This window comes from Pseudonaja textilis, chromosome 5, assembly GCF_049901715.1.
Source record: "Pseudonaja textilis isolate UNSWEBS1 chromosome 5, rPseTex1.2, whole genome shotgun sequence".
Lineage (NCBI taxonomy): Eukaryota > Metazoa > Chordata > Lepidosauria > Squamata > Elapidae > Pseudonaja > Pseudonaja textilis.
The window spans coordinates 22,939,030-22,962,226 of NC_141994.1; the positions used below are offsets into that span (position 1 = coordinate 22,939,030).

Here is a 23,197-nt window from a genome sequence, read left to right on the forward strand (position 1 = left end):
CCGAGGCGCCCCCCGCTTAACGGGGAGAGAAGACTCCCCACACACACCGAGATCCGAGCGGATAAAGCGGGGCCCGCCAAAGAGCGGGTGAGGAAGCGGGGGGGGGGGAAGAAGGGTCGGAGGGCGCGCTTCTCAGCGACTCGGGGTTAAAATAAATAACGACCATCACCACCACCATCACCACGAAATAATAATAATAAATAAAAACGGCGTCAATAATTGTACGTTTTTTTCAACCCACCCCCCCTCTTTTGTCCTTTTAAGAGATTCTAAAAATGGCGGCCCCAAGGCTGATGTTGTGGTAATCTAATCAGCTCGGGTCCCTCCACACCCCATGCAGCGCGTTTTGTCTGCAGCAACGTTTTATAAGGGCTGCTTCGTTGTGGTGCCTGGATTAAATAAATTAAAAATCTTTAAAAACGGATTTAAAGGGGGGAGGAGGGGCTTCCGTCAGATCGTGGACAAGAAAAATAATAACCCCTCACTGGGTCGCCTTTTTATTATTATTATTACTTACTACGGTGGGAAAAGATGCTGCTGCTGCTGTTCCGCTTGATTAATTTTATTGGCTATTTTGTGGGAAAGGCGAATGAGCCCAGAACAATCTTCCTCAGAGAAGGAAGGACGGGAAAGAAGGGTCCCTTGAAGCCGCTTGCGGTTTTCCTGTGTGTTTGTGTGAGAGAGAGCAAGAGAAAGAGAGAGAGAGAATGTGTGTGGGTGCGTGTGTGTGAACTGAGTTCAGATGTATTGCCATATTAATCTTTCCACTTTTTATTTTTAAAATGGTGGACAAGTTGCTAGATTCGTGTGGGGCCCGTCTCCTCTCCACACGTCGAAAAAATAAGGCTGAGGGGAGAGCCAATTATTTTAACTTGGTGCTCCTATTGAAATGAGGATGGGACTCTGTGTGTGTGTGTGTGTGTGTGTGTGCGCGCGCACACACACACACACACACACACACACACACACACACACACACACACACACACACACACACACACACACACACACACACACACACACACTACAAATCTATTAATAGTATCTTATTACAGGACAAAATATTCCAGTGTTCCCTGTTTCCCTCCCTCTGGTTAATTACATAGATTTAAACTGGTGCTACTCTCCTTTTGGATTTAAATATATTTAATATTTCCAGTTTCTCCCCCCCCCTTCTGAAATTCATTTTTTGTGTGACAATTATACTTAAGTTATTAATTAACATTGACCAATTAGTGATTAATGCAAAAGACAAATAATTAGCAAGCTGCTTAGCTTCTCTCCATCATCCCTATCAGAAAGATATTTTCCTAATCTTTTGAAGGACTTATGAAGAAAAGTATAGGGAACTTTGAGTTCCCTTTATTCTTCTTTTATTGTGCTATTTAAATTCATTGTAGTTTGAGGTTTAAACTGGAAGTTGAAATCTCTTGAAATTAGTAGCGAAATACAGTACTACTTTAGGAAAACATTTTATCCAGTTTACTAATATAATGCTAATACTACTTAATATTAATGCTTGCTTTTTTTCTAGGCAAATGACAAAGAAAAGGGTATTTAGAAGGCTGATCATGTATGCTTCAGTATATTTTGAGGCCTATAGCATGTAATGTATTGTCCATAAATACTAATTTTTACAGATGAAAATTTCATATTTTAATTATTTATTTTTGCATCCTTCGGAACATACATAATTTCGGAACATTATTCCCAAGAATCGTGTAAAGATTGTGACAGTTTCTTAATAAAAGTATTGATTTGGTAACGATATCTTCATTTTGGTCATAATTTATAATTAGTGAATTTTATTCATGCCTAAAAATTGATTGTCTTAATTTCATTGCTAATATTTGGTCCAAATGTGATTGCAAAAGAAAATTTATAGTGACTTTCTGGTTTGAGCTCATTGGCTTCTGACAGCAACTCTATGATTTCTGTTTAATTTGCTTAAGGAAGCTATGAGTAGAATTCTAGATTGTACAGAAACCCATCTGTCAGTTCAGTCTTTTATATAGAAATGAAACCATCTTAAAGCCTTTGTTCTACATTGCTCTCTTCTGACAATCTTGCATTCCCTAGTAATAGGCTTTAAACTGCCAAAATAATTTCTGAAAAATTATTAATCCAGCATCCCAAACCTATGTATCCTTAGTTTGAAATAAGACACTTCCTTCTACAGGATATTCTCTGTTCATAGAATTGTAAACAACAAGTATGACCCTGTGTATGTTTATTAAGGAATAAGCATCTTGAATTTCCTGGACTTGCTTTAAAATAAATAGAATTGCAATGTAAATGACAATTTTGCTATAGATTCAGCAAATTCAAAATACTGTCTTAAAAATACTGTTCTTGCCCTTCCATTTCACTGATTGCATGGCAATCATCTGTTCTTAGTGGAGATGCTCTGTAGGCAGATCTTGACAATTATGATGGTGAGTAATACATCATAGTAACATTATTTTTCAAGAAGAAAACAAAATAAAGGATAATGGAGTGCTTTTCCTAATGTATGAAGATAAACAATGAGGCCTAAAATAAGAATGTTTATAAAATAATTTCTGAAATTATTTGGCTATATATATAGGGCAAAAATTAAGAAACTAAAACTCTTGAATAATAACAGTCATCCTGAAATATGATTGATTCCTTGGATCTTGTTGTATTTTTAACACAATGTAGGACATAATGGGATTTAATAAATTATTACATGGTACACATTATTTCCATATATGGATATTCAGGAATAGTCCTAATTTCCAGAGTCTATTCAAAACCAAGTCCTGTACTGTTCAGTGAAGCTTATTACCAGGTATAGAACTGTAAAATTATAATAATAGTCCATCATAAAATATTTAATTTTTTTTCAAACTGTGGAAATGAAAATATAAGAATACGGCCCAGATCTCACCAAAAACTTGCATTTAAAGGAATTATGTCTTTATTCCGGCTAGACTAAAGACTGTATATATAATTATTTGAATTGCGACACATTTTAGTACCCCAAATTACATTAAAGTATGTGGTAAGCCCCAAAATATTCAAGTGCTTGAGCCTAGTTTAAATTCTAGAATTCAAGTACTGAGCCAAAGAATTAGGAAATACAGGAATGAATAAGTTTAAATCAGTAGTATGCTTTCTAATACACTAATTGGAAAGTAATAGATTATATTAGAAGGTTTTCTGATACTAATTATAGGATACAAAATGCCTTGGGATGTACTGGTAGATCTCTAGGTAATTTAGAGTGGATTGGCAAGGGCTTCCAATTCCCCATTGTTTGACAATAAGAACAACATAAAGGTTCACCCCTTCCCCAAATAGGTTACTGAAACTATTTTGTAGGAAAATAAAGTGGATTTATAATGTGTAACTACTACTCTGATTTTAATTCTGGTAGTGAAAATACCCAGAGGTCTCCTGTTTTGGATTAATGCCAATTGTTTTCCCCTGTAGAGTTTAGTTTTTTTTTTTTAATATTGATCTTCAAGATTGAAATTTGTCTACTCCTACACCAGAATAAATCTAAGCTATACCAAATGAATTTTTGTAGTTCAAGGTAAGAAAAAAAATACAGAATAGTGATATTTCAGATGCTATATTCCATTCTGTTCTGTTAATGAAAAGAGCCATAGAATGGAACATAACAAAACATCCCAATAGAATTTCTGTATAATTTATAATATAGTTAATGCACAATAATTTTTGCTCTGGCTACCAAATATGTAATAGAAAACATAGTTTATTGTGCTATGCAACACTGGCAGTTTTCACAAGGTACCTTCTCAGTAGGGTGTCAACTTCAATTAGTTGTGAGTCCCAATATCTTTGAGACTGATCACTTTTAAGGATTTTGATTTAATTGATTTTAAAATTAATCTCATTTGCAGATTTTTCTATCAATCCTTTTTATATGTTCAAAGCATCAGAGAATTTACTTGTGAAACAGTTACTATTTTGAAATACTACATTAAAGAGAATTAGATTTTGCATGTAGAATTGGAGATAGGTAATTCCTATTCTCAATTGAAATGAAATGTATTTTTTCATGTGGAATGTTAAATAATCGACAACTTTAACAGGAGTGATCTGTCAATTAATCAAAGCTTAGTCTCAAAAACATAATTTGGACTAGTTTCCTTTCTCTTTGATATTATGATATAAACCATTTTGATTCCTAGGCTTCCATTCTAAGAGTAAACTTTGGGATCTGTAGTAATGATAGCATGTGTTATATACCCATTATGAAACCAAATAATTGAAGATCTAAAAATATGCTTATTTCACACTGGAAGACAACTGTCCTGTCATTTATTATATTTAAGAGAGTCAGTTTGGTCTAGTGGTTAAGGTGTTGTTCGTAGCAGGGAAACCTGAATTCTAATCCTGCCTTAGGCAAGGGAACCAACTGCATAACTTCAGGGCAGTTACTCTCAACCTAAAGCAAAAGACAGCGCCAAACCTTTTTTCAAAAATGTTGCCTGCATGTTCTTCACTCAGTCTCTTGGAATCAAGATTCTCAAGGGGAAAAAAAAAACTTTGGCAAACATTGATCTGCATGTCTTCTATTTAAAAAAAACAAACCCTGCAGTGTTTTTATTCTGTGTCAAACAATATAACTCCAGTAATGCTGTCTTTCAAATATGTAGATCACATTGATAAAATTTTTTCCTTATAACATTTGTAACATTGAAAACCAAACATTTTTCTGTTTTCCTGTTGCAGTTTCTTTAATAGAGATGGAAAAGGTTCTCGGTATTTAATTTTTATACATAGCATCTTGAATGGTCAAGGAATAGCTACTTCTGCCACATGACAATACTGTGCATTCCTTTCAAAATGGCATTCTATCCTTTAAAAAAAAGCATTATTCTATTGATCATTCCAAAACTGTTTTGCCATTTTTACATATTTGGGGTGACTGCTGTGTCAGGAGTATTAATCTGTTCAGATCAGTTTCTCTGAAAAATGAAGAAAGATATTATAAATTCTGGTTAATTTTGGAATGGTACTACTATTGTCTTTCCTGTTATTATGGTATGTGTTATTATGGCTATAGAAAAAAAAATCAAAATTCTGTGCTGAATTTTGAAATACGTCTGTGAAAATAAACATTTAAATACTGAAGATTGATTCATCTTAAGGACTAGGAGACAAATTCTTTGGATAACTGTTCCTGGCATTCTGTCTCACTCTATAGGATATACAATTCAGAAAGCCCTGGTTCCTTCATCCTGGACTGGAAAGGATGTAAACAGCGTGAGAGTCAACATACTGTACAGATAGGATTGTCAAGAGAACAAGGTTGTAGATGTGAACTAAGATACCCATAAAGATAGGTTGGAGAAAGTTGATTGAAGAGAGCTAGCTGGCTTATATCCCAGTCGGTCTACGGATATTTACCATAGCAGCTTACAGGCTTAGTAAATTGCTGACCTGTTCTATCTGTTACAGTGCTACCACTGCTGCAAACTGCTAAACTGCTCTTCTGCAGCTTTCAGTCTAGTAAGAATGAGATGAAATGAGCAATTGTCCTTTTTGACCTTTGAAAGCTGCTGATTCTGGCCTAGATCTTCAATCAAAACAGCTCTTTGTTCATAGACTACTACTCTGCTAAGCCACCTGTCTGCTTCTGGATGCCCAGGTTTAGCGTATATGTAGTGTGATAGGAGGGAAGGAGAGGATGATATTAGAAAGTGAAAGGAGAAGCAAACATTGTAAATAAGAAAAAAGCTGAAATTAAAAGCCATGGTTGTTTTTTATTTTCTAATAACATTTTCTATTCTTGGTGACATGTGGAATACAAAATTCCCAGCTGGAAATATTTAGAATTCTTTGTACATAAATTATAAGTTACCTGGTACTGCAGAGAGAGAGGGAGAGAATGAAAGGCAGAAAAGGAGAGTGAGGAAGAGAGAATTAAATAACATGAGTTAGTATACATATATATTTATAAAAGCAGATCAGTAAATCAGAATTTTTTGTGATTTTAGTCATAATTAGTTGCACTTATTTTGCTTTGAAGATGTTAGGATCAGATTGTCTTCTCAAGCATTACAAATTAATATTGGAATGTTAACTTAGATGTAACTTAGAATTCATTTAAGTTGTCATTGATTTATCTTTCTACTTTGATTATATTTATGGTTTTATACTCTGGAGCCTTATGGCAGTGCATATGAAGGTCTCCCCTCAGTTTATCCTTTTAGCAACCCTGTGTGTTGTATTAGGTTGAGAGATGGCAACTGGCCTCAAATTATCCAAGTAAGCCTATTATCTTACATGGTCTGACTTAGGTGCTGGCTTTTGGGGTTTTATTCTTTGTTTTATTTGGTTCTTATCACAGCAGGTGGCACTATCAAGGTGATCTTAGCTGATCATTTAAAAAACAAAACCAAGCTGGGGTAAATATAGTTAGTACTTGGATGCTAACAAAACAAGAGCTATAGGCTAATCTGAAAAGTACAATGGCGAACTTTGATAGCCTTGTCAAGAAAACAACTTGAATGCATTCATGTCATCACCAGGAATTGAGTCTGACTAAAAAGACTCTTTACCTCCACCTTTACATAGTTCCTAGCATGATTTTGCATATTATATATAGTAGATTAGTAGCTTTTGAAATCCTGAGCTTCTTTAATAGTATTACTGAAACTGCCAGTTGTAAAAAAATATTGGACTACATAATAAAGGATACTCTACATTTATGTGTGGAAATATACATTTGTAATCAACCTGATTAATTGCTGTGTTTTTGGCATATTTATTTATATTCCACCTTTATTATTTTTACAAATAGCGCAAAGAAGCGAACATATCTAATACAGCATTCTCCTCTAACAACAACCCTGTGAGGTGAGTTGGGCTCATCTCACACACAGGGACTCCCATAATCAATTTAACATGTTTTTCTGTCAGTAATTTTCTAACATGCCGTGTTGCAAAGTTTTGGGCAGCGGCATGTAAGATATGCAGGGTGTTGTTATATAATATTCTCCATGTTGGCTTGTGCCAAAAGTGGAAATGTATATGAATTTTGCCCCAAAAGGACTGCACCTCAGTGTTCTAAGTTACTACCTATCTTTCCTCACTTGATTGCCTCTCTTTCCTTTGGGAAAATCCTCTTTTGCTTGAAACAAAGAGGGCTGTGTCTGCTACCTTGGCTCTCCATTGCAAAATACTTCTGTAGGTCTGATCCATCAGCAAATTTTGTTCCAAAACTATACTTTTGTCACTACTGTGTGGTAAATCCATATGTTTGAAATATTTGGGTTGACTTTGAGAGCACAATGCGTTTAAAATAGCGCCTGCTACTAAATGAAGTTGTATGGACAAGTTTTAATCTTTTAGAACATTGATATTAACAACATGGTTATAAGATGCCTATTGCTTTCAGGTAATAAAGATGGGTTACAGCAGTTGGTTGAACAACTTCATCCAGACAGTAGTAATGAATGGAACAACATCAGACTGCAAAGAGGTATCTAGTGAGAATTCCATAAAAAAAACAGTTCTGAATGTAGTGTAGTTATCTTCATTTAACTACTTAACTGAACACCCAGAGTTTATGTCTTAACCAATTGGAAAATAGTTTGAAAATTTTTCCAGTTGCAGACAGTGGGCCAGCAATTCCATTCCGGGCTATATTTAAAGAAGTAAATTATTTAATAAATTTTAAGTAGGAGAACTGACTGTTCTTAATGTCCCTTAAGTTCTCTTGATATGCAAGATTTGGCATTTTTAAAAGACTCAGGAAGACAAGCACACATATAAAAAACCCTTTTGATCTTCTGGCTAACAGGACATTTTTGGTTTTCAACTAAGTTCTGAAAGAATATTTTATGCATATTAAGGCTACAGTCTTGGAGTTATCTGTTTGCCTATTAGCTCCTCTTAAGTAGTGGTTAGAGCCACAGGTAATGCTTTCCCCTTATATAAATGTTAAAAGGGGGCAAGCATAATTGGGATGTGGAAGGCTTTATAACGTATTATATTTGATACATTAATTAAATTTAACTTTACTGATCCAAAGAGAATTTTTTAACTGAATAGGATGCTGTATTTCTGAAATATTTACATTATTATAGCTAGACAATATCTTAGCTAAAATATGTGGGTATTCTTGCATTTTATGTTCCTGATGAGTAGAGTGGAACATAGAAACAACTCCTTTTTTAACAATTTGGAGTGCTCACTTTAAAAATATCATTATTCAAAATACTGATTTAGATTTAGTCATAGCGAAGAATGGTAATTGCTAACTTGTCCATTTGATTTCATTTGGGCCTATTCTAGGTATGACTAAGTTCAAATCCAATCATTAATTTAAAAATTATAATTGTTGCATACACACATAAGTAGTAACTCCTATTCAGTGATACTTTTTCTACTTAGAAACCAATTTTTTTTATTCTGCATTTTTCTGGCAGATGTGTCAGTTTCATTCCTGCTGAGGCAGTCAGAACAGATGGTAAGCAATGTAGTTCAGACAAATTAGGTGTGCTTGGTGTGTCCTGTTCCATGCATATTTTGAGTTAGTAAATGTTTTCTAATAGGGAGAGTGATACAATGAATGTAAACTTTACAGCTCAATTGATTAAGTAAGGCTTTTTTTAAAAAAACTGGGTAAAATAACTATATTTGAATGATCATCTTCATTAAAAAATAGTTCATTGCAGAGGCAGAAGTTTAAGGAAGACAAAAACTACATTTCCATGAGATCTAAGCATCACAATAAGACCGAAATGCTATTTTGTCAATATTATGTTTTCAAATACTAATAATAGCAATGAAAGTAAATTTCTTTTGGTTTTCTGGAACTATAAATCCATCTTGCTCACAGTATTAGGATTGTCAAAAGATAGCATGTAGATCCAAAGGAATGTAAATAAATGAGAACACAAACAATAAAGGTACATAATATTCTTCAGAAATATCATGCAGATAGAGATTTCATATTGAATAGTATTTGGGATAGATGGCCATCAGTTGAATCTTCATGAGCAAAATCCTAAAGCATTTCCCTTGTTTATAGAAATTTCTATAGGTGTTTACACTTCTTTGACATCAGAAGAGAAAGATGTGAGGGATATTGTGAGGGGACTGGGGAAGATCTCAGAACTCTAGGACTTCAACAGATTTCACTAAAAAGGGGGAAAGCAGGGCATCTTTCTGTCCTTCACAGCAGGACTACTATTTTTGGCTCCAACTCCAAACATACTTAACTGGATTTTAAGTTGTGTTAAAGATCACATTTGACTAGAATCCCGACAGCTGCAGTGGAAGCCAGAGTTTGCCAGATTGTCAAACCTGACACTTGGAGGGCAAAAGGTGCATGAGAATCTGGCTTCCTCTGGCTGCTATGTGGTAGGCAGAGGAATTAATTGCAGAGGACTAATGCAGGCAGGCCTTCCGTGAGCCACTTGCGTGATGAGTGTTCACGATAAATTATCAGATTTTCTAATAGGTCACATTTATTTACTGAGAAATCTCCAGTTGTCTCTGTTGGGATATAAATATTAGAGCAGAATAATGCAATTGAATCTATAGCTGGTAATTTACAAATTTTGATGTCTAAGAATTCTGCAGCTATACAGAATTACTAATCCAAATAAATAAGTTTATTTTGACATACTTAACAAATGTGTATCAGATTAGAAAAACTGGCCAGAGCAGCTTCAAACTGAGATGGGTGGCACATAATTTAATTAAGAAAAATAAATGTACTGGTATATTAGACTGCAATACTAAACACAGTCAAGAATGTATAATTGAACTCAGTAGGATTATGTTTGAATATAATTATACCACAAATCAATATTTTCATTTTTAATGTTAAGATTCATTATGGAAAAACATGTGACTTTTCAACTTCTGTTGTTCTTGTTGTTGAACAGAGTTTGTGGATGCACTTAGATGTTTGCAATGAGCACTGTGGCTGGCATGCCCCAGTGTTTTGGATACCAATGCATAGAAATCCCTAGTAAACGAATTTATCAGAAACGAACGTCATGAGCATAGTGGTCCCGTTGGGGGTTGACACAGCAGAACCATCTTATTTGGAAATGGCTGCAGGCTCAGAGTAAGTATTGTAGCATTATAGCAACTTTGTTTTCCTGTGGTGTTACATTGTTTTCATTGTTAGTATGCAGTATTTGTTACCAAATTTCAGTAGATTTATTTTCTGCACAAAGTCAGTGTGCAGAAGGATTAATTAATATTCATTGATAAAATAGATAAATCAGAGTTTTTAAAAAATACCTTCTTAAAAGTTTCAACTTGGTAATTTAAATATGTTCAGGTATAATTATAAGAATAGATTCTTAAAAATGTTAACCTTTCAACTTTTAAAACAAGTTGGTTAATTATATTTTTCATGAAGAAACTATATTTTATTTCTGGGTTATTTGGGCTGCCCAGAATTAATATCTTCTGGTAGAAACTGGGAGAAGCTGCATTTCTGGATGCTGGTACATCCAAATGGATGGCTCATAAGATCTTTTCACTGAGTTTCTGTTAGAATAAACATGTAAAAATCAACTTCTGTGGGGACTTGTGGAACTACTCTTTTGCTACCACTAGATGTCACTGATGGAAATTACTGGGGTTTCAGACACTGTTAGCAACATATGGGATGACTCCTACGTCTCATATGTGATCACAGAAACAATAAGGATTATTGATGCTAATGTACTCTCTGCCTTGCAATCATTTTTGTGCAGCTGTGTTGTGTTGTACAACATTGTCTGCGTTATTAAAATTCATACAGTGTTCACTTGCTAGTATGTGTGCTTCAGTGGCAATTTGGCATGAGTGACAAGCAACATTTTCCCCCAGTTTCTTCAGTAGGTTCTTTCAGAATGCTTCTCTGTGTTGTATTGTATACATTTTCACAGTTGTTATATATGCAGCATTAATAAGTAAGAGAGAAACACACTCAGGAGCCATTGAATGTGAAATTGTAATGTTTAACCACCTTTCTTGTTTTTCAGACCTGAATCTGTAGAAGCTAGCCCTGTGGTAGTTGAGAAGTCAAACAGTTATCCACACCAACTATATAATAACAGCTCTCATCATTCACACAGTTACATTGGTTTGCCTTATGCGGTATGTTCTTTTTAAAAAGCCTTTATTTTAGGCCCTTGTTAAGTTTCCAGACATTTAATTGTGTTTTGGCTGGTTAGTTTTGCTTGATATGAAAATAGCTCACTGACAACTCTCAGAATTATAAAAGAAGCTGGTTTCAATGGTTCTTTACAATTTTTATCTCAGATTCTTCTATTATTGCTGTCATTTTTCTTTCTTAAATGGCATTGCTTTTATTACCATTTTTACTAAATTTTCTTGAATAATAGAATTGGACATAAATAAACTTTAAGCTAAAGTTATGATAGTATTGTCCTTGGCTAACCTGATCTTATAAACCTAGTCTTACAGCAATTAAAGCAGGAGCTCTGGCCAGTAGAAAAAAGCCAGCTCTGCCTTATTTGACATGCCCTTAAACAATCTGCACAAGTTACACTTTTCCTTAAAGTGTCTTCATGCAGCAAAGCTTTCCTACAGCAAAGTCTTCAGTTGCATGTAAAAGAACCAGCAAGTCAGAGCACCGAGAGTAATAACATCCAATCAAGTGCCTTTTAAACATATATCACTGCTATGTCTTTGGCTTAAATAGAATTTGGTGCAATTTTCTTGGCTGCTTTATCATTACACAATCATCTGATCATATCACTACTTGCTTTAATATAGCATCTTATAAAATGGTTGCTTGCAGTGAAGAATTGATAAAGTAGATCTTTTCCTTCTCTAAGTAAATACTTCCCTAAACCAAGTATTATAACTATGTAGAAAAGATAGACATTTTAATCCTGCGTTGAAGGACTTATCTTCTGCTTAAATGAAATTGGTGTTTAGAAGATGTGCTTTCTCTGATACTCTTTAACATTCGGCCTGACTAAGTATCTTTGTTGTATAATAATTGAAGAACCCTGGTTTATATTTAGTCTTAACCAGCAACATGCTTTGTGATGCCTAACTATTTCCCTCCATGTAAATACTAATGATAATCAGATTTTGTTTATTCAAGATGGGTAAGAAATGATTATAAAACCCCTATCAGTAGTGTCAGAGTGGATAATATGCATTCAATTTTTAAAAAGAATAGTAAATCTTAGTGCTAATTTGCTTCAGAGCAAGATATATTTGTTTACATGATTGTGAGTGAGGTTGAGTTGGTGGGAGAAATGCTGAAAAGGCCAGGTTTATAATTCTATGCATGAATTCCCCCCCCCCCCCCAAAAAAAGGTCTTCTGAAAAGATGGATGATTTTATGTAACTAATTTTTCAGGACCATAATTATGGCGCTCGTCCTCCTCCAACACCCCCAGCATCACCGCCTCCTTCAGTTCTTATAAGCAAGAATGAAGTAGGCATATACACTGCTCCAAATTTTGATGAGACATCCAGTGCTACTACTATCAGCACATCTGAGGATGGAAGCTACGGCACTGATATAACTCGGTGCATTTGTGGATTCACCCATGATGATGGCTATATGATCTGTTGTGACAAATGCAGGTAAAATAGTCCGTACGCACAAGCGTTTTGAAATGCTCATAGCCAGTATTACTACAAGCTCTGCTGGTCCTCTGGTTGCTCAGTGAGATTTCCCTCCTTAACAAAGTATGTAGGCTATGAGGCAAACATGGCAATTATGGAAGCCATCACCATTTTGTCACTATGTTGGTCACCCTTTTGCTCACAGGATGGATAGATGAGGTGACAGGCCATCAAGTCAGCAGAGACACTCTGCAAATGCGGATCGTACTGAGGATCATAGCTCAGATCTCATTGTTAACCCCACAGTAGAGTGACCAGGAGGCACTGGGTGATTAGTAGCTAGGAGCCGTGGCAGGTAAGTTGTTTGAATGGAGTATTGCCGGCTAACTCTGCCCATTGCCAGGTGTTCGATCCTAACCAGTTTAAGATTGACTTACCCTTCCATCTTTCCAAAGTCAGTAAAATGAGGACCCAGATTGTTGGGGGCAATATGCTGACTCTGCTTAGAGAGGGCTGTAAAGCACTGTGAAGTGGTATATAAGTATAAGTGCTATTACTATTGCTATTGCACAAAGCTCTGTTTTGTGGAATCTTGGTTGTTAGTGTCACTTGTGTAATTCTGAAGGTGGCTGTATGACTTACAGACATGGTCAGAGTTCAATTAAAATCTCAGAGCCCTGTGATGGGAAATCCTGATGGCGATATAGCATGTGTATTAGTAGCAACTTTCTTTTCAACTTTTTTTTAACGTAGTGGTGAAACTTCCGGTGGGAAATGTGGGTTCTATTGGAGAAACTGCTATCCAGAAAAGTATCTGTGCACACTAACTCTTCAGCCAGAATGTAACTTTCTGAATGGTCATATTGTTAAAAATGAAGAATAGGCAAGTGCATAAAAGAAAAATGTTTGTACCTAGCTTGGAATAAAATGATCCCATCAGAACATTCTGTCCAAGCAATGGGAACTTGAAACAAGCTCATTGCTGTTATCTTTTGTCCTAGGGGACCATGCTAAGTGCTACCTTCTATCCCACCTACAGAAGAATTAGCCAACATAAAACAAAGCAAACATTTTAGAAATTACCAGAGCAAACAAAGGAAGCAACAGCTAAGAATGGCTTTTGCAGCCTGATCTGCTTTCACAAGTAGCTATAGAATAAATCTAAAAGGAAGCAGTAGCAATGTATTCACCCTAATATAGTCCATGATCAATAGCAAAATATACTTTTCTGGCAATTGGCTTAATGCTTCTTCCAAACAAACATTCACAATGCATATATGTTGCTTTTGCCAACCTGCCTGTACATTAAACATAATAACAAAGCCATAAATTTTGCATTGACTATCTCCACATTTGAGAATACAGCAACATTTGTTACAATACACATGCAGACTATAAACTCAGATTTGGTATTCTGCCTGAAAATAAAAGCACAGCACAGAGATGGACAGTAACATTGCTACCTTCTTCATAACAAATTATTTAATTAGCCAGGTAAAGTGGAATATATATACTCTTCTAGATATGTATATGTGTGATTCTGCCTCATCCCAGCCCTGTACAATTAGCTTTGGCAGAGGTGTGAAACTTGTGGCTGCTGTTTTATCAGCTAATGCTTTCTTCAAGGCTTTGTGGCTTTAGAGGAATTACAGAACAAATCAAGCCATGTGCAGGATATCCAAACACTCAGAAGAGAGTAATGTAGCACTTGCTACGATGTTTAGAGAGGAGACTATTTGAAACAGCAATAATGGAACACTCCCTACATTTTGCATATCATCATTTCAAATGATAGCAGGTGTTAGGGAAATTAATTTTCTTCAGTCACAAAGAAACTTGAACGAACTATCTAAACATTGAAAAGTATGAAAATAACACTGTATTCTCTCCTTTATTTTAAGTGTTTGGCAGCACATTGATTGCATGGGAATTGATAGGCAGCATATTCCCGACACATACCTTTGTGAGCGTTGCCAGCCTAGGTGAGTGGTAAATAATTGAAAATACATTATTTGTGTTGGAATATGATTTGAAACATGTATAAAATATGAGCAGATGAAGACAAACCTTTCCATTATATTAATACATGTAAACATTATATTAAAGAGTACAATTTACTTTAAAAGGTGGCACTCTTCATTCAGTAAAAGGAGTGACCAGAATACTCCTTTTTCATAATGATACTTGCATTAAAGAAGATTTGATATTTATTACCTTTGAAATGTACCTTTATCATTTACCTTAAAATAATATTTTGTTATTGCTGTTCCCTGGATCAAGATTACTCATAGTTAACACAGGTTATTTTATCTGAGAAATAATCCCCCTCTATGTACTGAGGAAAAATGTGATCCTTTAAAGAAGAAGGTTTGTGTATGTCCTCACTTTCCAGTGGCCAGTCAACCTTTGGAGGAATAAGATCGGATAAAACCAGTTGGAGCACCTTATCAAGTATTGGCAGAAGAATGAGATAGTCAGCCTATAGCAGAGCAATGCCAGGATGTGGCTCGTGTAATCTTGATTTACTGAATATATTTCCTTTGGTTCTGTTCATACAATATTTGCCAGAATTTTTTTTAAAAATACCCTTAGTGTAATATGGGACTCTGTTACTATGCTACAAGAAACAGCCAGTTTGAGGTGGCTTCTAGGTTTTGAATATTGTCAGAATACATATCTTGCTTTAGGGCAGGGGTGTCAAACTCAAGACCCACAGGGCAGTTCCCCCTGCTTACATCTGGCCTGTGGGGTTGCCCTGGAAACAGTAAAGGACCGGCCTGTGGTGACTCTGCCAGCAAAAACAGCCCGGGAGGGCCGCACGCGCCTCTTGCAAGCTCAATTTTTGCTGGCTGAGGGTTGCAGGAGGCCATCCCAACCAAAAATGGAGCTCAGGTGTCTGTTTTCGTTGGCAGAGCACTTGGGCCACCACCAACACGACTGACGTCGAGCTGGCCATGCTCTGGCCACATCCACCCCAGCCCCCTGAGGTCAAATACAACCTTGATGTGGCCTTCATTGAAATCAAGTTTGACACTCCTGCTTTAGGGGTTTGGTCTGTCTCTTTACATATGAAGCTGGAATGCTAAAGTAACAGAGATTTAGATGCCACTGCATTGATAAGTTCTTTGCTTTGAAATTGATACTTTCTACCAAGTGTAAAATTCCCAGAGTGGAGAGCTCCAGGTTAAAAATTTGATACGTTTCCTCTGTTTCTGTTCACACAATATTTGCCAAAAATTTTAAAAAATCAATGTATTCATCAATGTATTCAAACAGCAAAAAATGAATTAATTAGTATGGTGAATGGATACATACATTTTTATTTTAATTGTTTATTACATTTAATACACACACCATTCATTAGAAAAAAAAACCTTTGATATTCCATCAAAATCTTAATATTTACTTAGTTTCTTTTTTCCTCCTATTTTTAAAAGGAGCTTAGATAAGGAAAGAGCAGTGTTGCTCCAGCGTAGAAAAAGGGAAAATATGTCAGGTAGGTAAAAAAATTTTCATTAAATTCTAAAGTTTGTTCTTGATAATTATGTTGATGCCAAGTACTCTGTTGCTGTTGACATTTCCACCACCACCCTTTTTGGTCTTGCATTTTTGCTAAAAAATAAACATCCTTTAATAGAGTATAAATGGAACACTTTTATTTGCTAATAAAAACCTATTTGTATGCAAATAGTTCACCAGTTTTTATGCAAATAAATTAACAGTATTTGTTTACAAAACAACTTTTGAATATTTTCCTTGCTAAAACAAATTCAAATTGTTAAAATTAACCAAATATTGTTAAAGTATTTCCTGTATTTTTAATTATTATTATGCTTATAATAAAAATAACAACTCAGCAGTAACTTTTGAAGGAAGTTTGAGGGCTGTGCCAAGTCCTTATGTGTTGTTTCTCAGTTTTGCAAAAATGGTTGTCCTACGGTAGATAAGAAGATGCTGGAGTTTATTTATTTTGCAATATTTGTCAACTATCCAGTCATTGATCACTCTGCTACAACACAGAGAAATAAAATACAGAGCAAAAGTAATGACAAAATACAGGAACTAGGAATCAGTTAGAACTAAATAGAATTAAATGGCATTAAGCACCTTGTATAAACCAGGGTGTGTTTTCTTATATAATTTTGCCATAAAATGAAGTATTAGTTTTATATGCAGTTTATCCTGAAATGGGGAATACCAAATCTGCTTATCTGGCAATATCCTCTCTTCGAGGTTGTAACAGTTAGCATGCCTCATCTTACAACTTTCTAGGTCAGATTTGGTTTATTTTTTATTTTATTTTTTTCTCTGAAGATTGTGGTATATTTAAATATGCTCAATGAATGTTGCTGCAATTTTTTTCTGCTTCAGGAAGAAAAAGGCTTGGTTTTTATAATGGATGCTGGGTGATAATTTCTCTTTCAACAGTGGAAGATTATTATTTTTTTTAGAATTATAAAAGATACGATTGACTACAAATAGGTATTTCCAAACTGCAAGCCGCGTATGAATTTAACAGCCTTAAATTTGAGAACTGATTAAGACACATAGGAGATATTTGCATATGCTAAAAGAGACCTTACTTCTTTGCTGATTGTTCTGTTTGACTTCTGCTGACAGTTCCTACAGACAGTGAGGCAGCGAGTAATTAGAAATTGATGGTGACCTTTTGTTATAAAGATCACCATGTGTGTGATATCATTTCCTGTTTTAAATTACTTTTTGCATTATGAGTTTACAGTGGCATTAGAGAGGCCTTTGGGAAGAAAACACAGATGACCCCCAATGTTTCAAATTTATTTGGAACCTAAAGGAATAAGTCTTAGCTTTAGGAAAAGTTGTTGAATAAGATTAGTTTCCCCATTAGTTGGAAGGACATTGGCTTTATTTTTTTTTATTAGTGTGATTGAAACTATTGTGAAGCATATTTTCCTGTAGTCATTTTTTTTGACTTTGTCTAAAACCTTGCAGCCTTACATTTGGGTTAAAACTTATATAAGTATATGAATTTATAATTGAGATGCAATTTGATATAAACTATGTTCAGTATATGGAAATCTTTCAGCTCTTGGAAAAATTGAAGCTTTATTGAATGTAAAGAAGCTACAAATCTAAACAATGTTTTTTTGTTACTGGAGCCCATAATCTAATTAATGTTAATATTACTAACTCCTTGTTTTCCTTTTTTAATAAATTTGGATAATTGTATATACAGTTAGTAGTTTAAACAATCAATGACTTTAATTCATGGAATAGTTTAGCACTGTGAGATAATTTCCTATTTCATTTGTATTTTAAAGATGGGGATACCAGTGCAACAGAAAGTGGTGATGAAGTTCCTGTAGAATTATATACTGCTTTTCAACATACACCAACTACAATTACGCTAACTGCTACACGAGTTACAAAGGTCACAGATAAGAAAAGAAAAAAAAGTGGAGAGAAAGAGCAAACCATCACAAAATGTAAAAAAGTAAGCTAAAATCTAATGCTGATTTTTATTTATAAATCTTAAAATTCCTATCGCCTTCACGAAGGTGGTTTCATGCAAATGAAGCCGAGAGAGCCCTGTAGCAACCACACAGCAGAGGCCATAAGCTGGACTTCTCACTCCCTATCAACACCAATTGGGACTGGCCTTGCGGGAAGGAGGTCAGCCAGCACACAACTGTGCGACACCCTCCCCCCAAACTCCTTAGGTTAGCACAAAAGAATACCCATGGTATTGGAAGGACTACCAAGAGGTCAAGAAGAGCAAGGATGGGTGCACCATCTCCATCCTTCCATTGTTTTGGTCCCATATGTGGATCTGAAACCTGACTGAAAAGATTAGCCAGGAAATAATACTGCCTTATGAAATTATAGCCTCTTACTGTACTCTAATTTCTATATACATCCCCACTACTTGGTGGAACTCACATTGGATATTCCATTTTCTCTGGGGTTGCAACACCCCAGCTTCTGTATGAGGGAGATTGGATGAAAATTGTTCAGGACAGTGGAATCCAGCAATGGTTTCTTAAGGATGGGATGCACCAGCACCTCTTTAAAAAGGAGCCAGGAATGCCTGCTCCAGAAAGGTTGATGTTCTTAGACACTGTAGTATCCACAGTATAATCTCTGATATTTAGAAATAGGACATTAAAGAGGCGGAGGAAATTTTAAAAAGTTTGAAGGATCTCCTCACTTTATTCCAAAAAGGGGTGTTAATAACAAGAACTAGTCAGTATTGGAACCGGTTGATATAAAGGTGACAGAAATAGCATAGAGAGACGGTGGTCCTGAGATCGGGTGAAATTGGCAGAGGAAAATATTAGCCAGGAAATAATACTGCCTTATGAAATTACAGCCTCTTACTGTACTCTAATTTCTATATACATCCCCACTACTTGGTGGAACTCACATTGGGCTTCAACACATAGAATAATTATATTCTACTACCAGCAAAACATAAGGAGAATTTTATCTGCATTTTATAGGGCCACAGAAGGAATTTGTCTTTCAAGCAAGACGAATCATCGTTCAGAAAATATTTATGCTTAATCTTGTATGCTGATGTGATTTTTTTTTCCAGGCTTTCCGTGAAGGTTCTAGAAAATCTTCAAGAGTTAAGGTAAAACATGTTTATGTTTTTGTTGCTATTTATTTCACTATACTCTTTTGCTCATTGGTTAATGGGTACCAGAGGGTTGGTTGTCAAGCTATGTTTTATACTGTTTAAAATCTTTATACCTTCATATTTCTAAAACTAATGCCTAAGGTGGCCAATAGCATCAAATGTTCATAAAACATTAACACTATTAAAAAATACATGCGATGTAAAGGCTATGTAACACAAAAAACCCACAGAGATGTATGCATATTATCTGTAATGCAACTAAGCTGCTCCAGTAACTTGAAGGACAGCTAATAAACTAATATTCACCATAGTGTGGACTCCATTCCCAGTCTTCTTAATACTGCGCAGGCTGCCTGGGGAATTTGAGGATTTGACGTCCACATATCTGCCAGATGCCAAATATAGGATAGCTGTAAGATGACAGCTTCATCTATAGCACATACTTTCAAAGGCAGCTTTGTATTTCTGAAGGCAGAACACTTGTAGAGATGGAATGAGGTAGGTTGCTGAGAAAAGGATTTCCAGAGCCAAGAAAGAGCCTATTAAAAAAATGTTTAGGCCCATTCCAATTCTGTGAGTTGATAAATACCTTTGGAATTCCTCTCACAGCAAAGTTCATGTAAACACTCTATTGTTGAAGGGGACACAAAGAAATGTGATGGGAGGGAAAACAGACCACATTCAAACAAGCAAATAGGAGATACTAGCACTGCACCTCTTCTTTAAGAAAGACTAGAACCACAATTAAAAAATGTCCCCAGATCTTAATTAAAGAGCTACGGTGGCACAGTGGTTAGAATGCAGTATGAAAGGCTAACTCACTGCTCACTGACCGGCTCAAGGTTGACTCAGCCTTCTGTCCTTCTGAAGTCGGTAAAATGAGGACCCGGATTGTTGGGGATGATATGCTGACTCTGTCAACCGCTTACAGAGGCCTGGAAAGCATTATGAAGCAATATATAAGTCTAAGTGCTGTTGCTATCTAAGCCATGCAGACACAGTGCTTAGACTACAGTATTGAAAGCTAACTCTGCCCACAGCCAGGAGTTCAATCCTGACCAGCTCGAGGTTGACTCAGCTTTCCGTCCTTCCGAGGTTGGTAAAACGAGGCCTCAGGTAGTTGAGGGCAATATGCTGACTCTAAACCGCTTAGTGACAGCTGTAAAGCATTATGAAGCGGTATATAAGTCTAAGCACTATTGCTATTAATCTAATAGAAATGTCTGTATTTTGGCAAGTACAGAAATGCTGTCATTTGTGTACAATTGTACTGGACCATTAGCACTGATCACCTGAATAATGTAGCATTGACAGTGTTGCTTCCATAAGTTAAAACAGTTGGGTTTCGTGGGATTAAGAACCCGTGAACAGGCAGACTGACAAAAAACCTAGGAAAGCGAAGAATATCTTAACTTTGAGGTTTTTATTTCAGTTAAAGATGAGGCGCAGGAGCAGGATTTGATTGAAACTCCAGGGGAAGGTATGGTGAATGTCAAGAGACCATATCATTGAACCTTAATTTTGTAGAAAAGTTGCTCTAAGTTTCATACATCTTGTGCACGAATTAGGTAATTATGTTTTTCACAGATGTTTTGAGTCAGCTGGCTCTGAAAACACACTAATTTTATGTTTATATTTTCACTTAGGGCTCGGCTCCAGAGATTGATCCTTCTGATATTTCAAATTTTGGGTGGGAAACTAAAATCAAGGCATGGATGGATCGATACGAAGAAGCAAACAACAATCAATACAGTGAAGGTGTTCAGAGAGAGGCCCAGCGAATAGTTTTGAGATTAGGAAATGGAGATGAAAAAAAAGAGGTGGTCACCAGCAACTCAATCTTCAAACCTCCAGTAGAGGTATATGAATGCATATTGAAGGAACTTTTAATGTAACATAGTATTAAATTTTTGCATTTTTTTATACATATAGTATTGAAGGTGTGACTTCCCCCTTCCTTATGAGCAGTCATTTATTTATTTGTTTATTTATCTGTCATGTATTTATTTACTTTCTAAAATAGCGAGCTATTGGTGGGAAACAGTGTCCAGTCATGACTTTCAATTATCACAATAAATACATTACCATTTATTTATAGAGTACAATAAATAATAACACTACAAATCAATCTTTTAAGGTATATGAACATTAATAAAGTGTTCACCATTTTATGGAAGATTATATTCTAATTATCCACAGAACTATTACAAGCTACAAAACTGAATAGTCCTATCTCTAACTTGGAAGTAGAAAAATACTGAGTAAAATGGAGAATTAAATCATTGAGACACTATCAGTAGCTGGCAGTCATTTTGTGTCATGCACAGGTTGTTGGAGAAGAAATTGTGAGTCTGGTCAGCCTATGACTCACTGTCAGCTTTGGGGCATCCCATTCACAAATGTTTTCCTTTAATATTACGAACAGTTCAACATAACTTGGAGAAAATAGATGCTTCTTTGATATAAAAGAAAGAACTAGCAAGAAATGTAACAAGATTCTGTTACAAAATGAAGCTTGCACTGTCTTCATTTCCATTATAAACCTCAGTGAAGCTCTCAATCTGTATTCTGATTATATATTTTATGATTAATATTGATAATGAAAATAATGAAATGGGGATGGAAGCAAACAATTTGCATGTATACTATTACATGTGTACATGTACTTGAAAACACTTTAGTTATTTATTGGAGAATTTATGGATCCACTGAAGTAATATTAAAATGTAAAATATCCATGATAATACCTCATTTGGCTTATGTTATCTTGAGATCCAGGAATTTCTGCCTGCCATTTCTTTGGCACAGAAACTTCCCAGTCTTGATTTAAAGTGAGGCACACAATTGTCTGTTGTAATTGGTCCAGACAATTTGTAATTAGAGAATATTAACTCCATCTTCCAAGGTGAGAGATAGGACAATTCAAAAGTATCTGTGTGTCCATCTCAATTTCAGAGAGACAAATAACATTTCAGCCACCCAAGGCTGAGCATTAACATGCCTGGTCTGTCAGCTGTTAATCAAGAAATCAATATATATAAATATGGAAAATGACATTTTTATAGATGAAACATTTGTTTCTCACATTTTATTTATTTGATTTAGAAGTTGTGTTCTTCTTGACACTGAGTAGCTCACGGTATAAAGCATGAATATGAAAAACACATACATAGTCTTAAATTTAAAAGAATGAGACCAAAAGTGAGCAATCCTATGTTTAATTAAAGCATTCTTCAAAAACTTTTTGCTGCTGTATTCATTTTACAGTCATTTCAATTTCATATACCAGTAGTTTTAAACACCATTGATCAAAACAAAGGTACCTTAGCATTTTCCAATCTCTTTCACTAGTAGAACTGAAAAATAATTGAAAGCTAGAAGCTTATTTTTCAGTGGTGCAATGGGGTCATATGGACAATAAACCCGTATTTAAGTATTGAAAAATAATGTTTACTTAACAGATTGTAACAAAAGATAATTTATAAAATATTTTAAACAAAGTTTGGCCCAAAAGTTATTATGTAGATTTTAGCTTCCATGCTAAATGTTTTGAACTTGGGACAAACATTTGCATTCCAAAGGTTTTGCTGAATTGTTTCAGATCAGTCATGGTTTGGCAGAATCAAACCCAGACCTGAATTGCTTAGGTTGTTCCAGGTTTTGGCAAAATCTAGAGGGTGGGGGGGGGACTGACCGTCCACAACATCTAACATAACACACATCCCACTGGCCTACTAAATCCCTGATTTTCTGAATCTCTGATCCTTTCAGTTACCCCTACTGCTCCTGTCCCATCATAGCTGTCTTACCTGCTCCCTTGATTTTCCCAGCATTTTTTCTCCTCCTATCAACACAGTGGGGGTCCTAGTACACTACTTCTGCCACCAAGCTTCCGAATATCGATTTTCTCAAGTCTTCTTCCTAACCCTTTCTATCTGGAATAGAACATGCACCAGTTTTCCCCCGTCCATGGAACAAATCAGCCCAAATGGGCATGTTTTGGTTCAGACACAACTATCT

General features: G+C 35.5%; 1 protein-coding gene across 11 annotated transcripts in view; it reads left to right on the forward strand.

Moving 5' to 3' along the window:
* Positions 1–23,197, forward strand: part of KMT2E (lysine methyltransferase 2E (inactive)) — a 55,666-nt gene that overhangs the window by 1,432 nt on the left and 31,037 nt on the right. For 4 of the 11 annotated variants that reach the window (XM_026701585.2, XM_087935530.1, XM_026701609.2 and 1 more), the window contains exons 2-9: positions 9,897–10,081; positions 10,992–11,106; positions 12,347–12,576; positions 14,460–14,540; positions 15,996–16,054; positions 17,859–18,031; positions 19,133–19,171; positions 20,824–21,036. In XM_026701585.2, coding sequence (XP_026557370.1) covers positions 10,011–10,081; positions 10,992–11,106; positions 12,347–12,576; positions 14,460–14,540; positions 15,996–16,054; positions 17,859–18,031; positions 19,133–19,171; positions 20,824–21,036 — 981 coding nt within the window. In that variant the 5' untranslated portion in view covers positions 9,897–10,010. Of the gene's footprint in view, positions 1–6,799; positions 6,856–7,396; positions 7,481–8,429; positions 8,471–9,896; positions 10,082–10,991; positions 11,107–12,346; positions 12,577–14,459; positions 14,541–15,995; positions 16,055–17,858; positions 18,032–19,132; positions 19,172–20,823; positions 21,037–23,197 lie in introns of those variants that run through there. The other 7 variants (XM_087935525.1, XM_087935528.1, XM_087935531.1 and 4 more) reach the window with 3 other exon arrangements.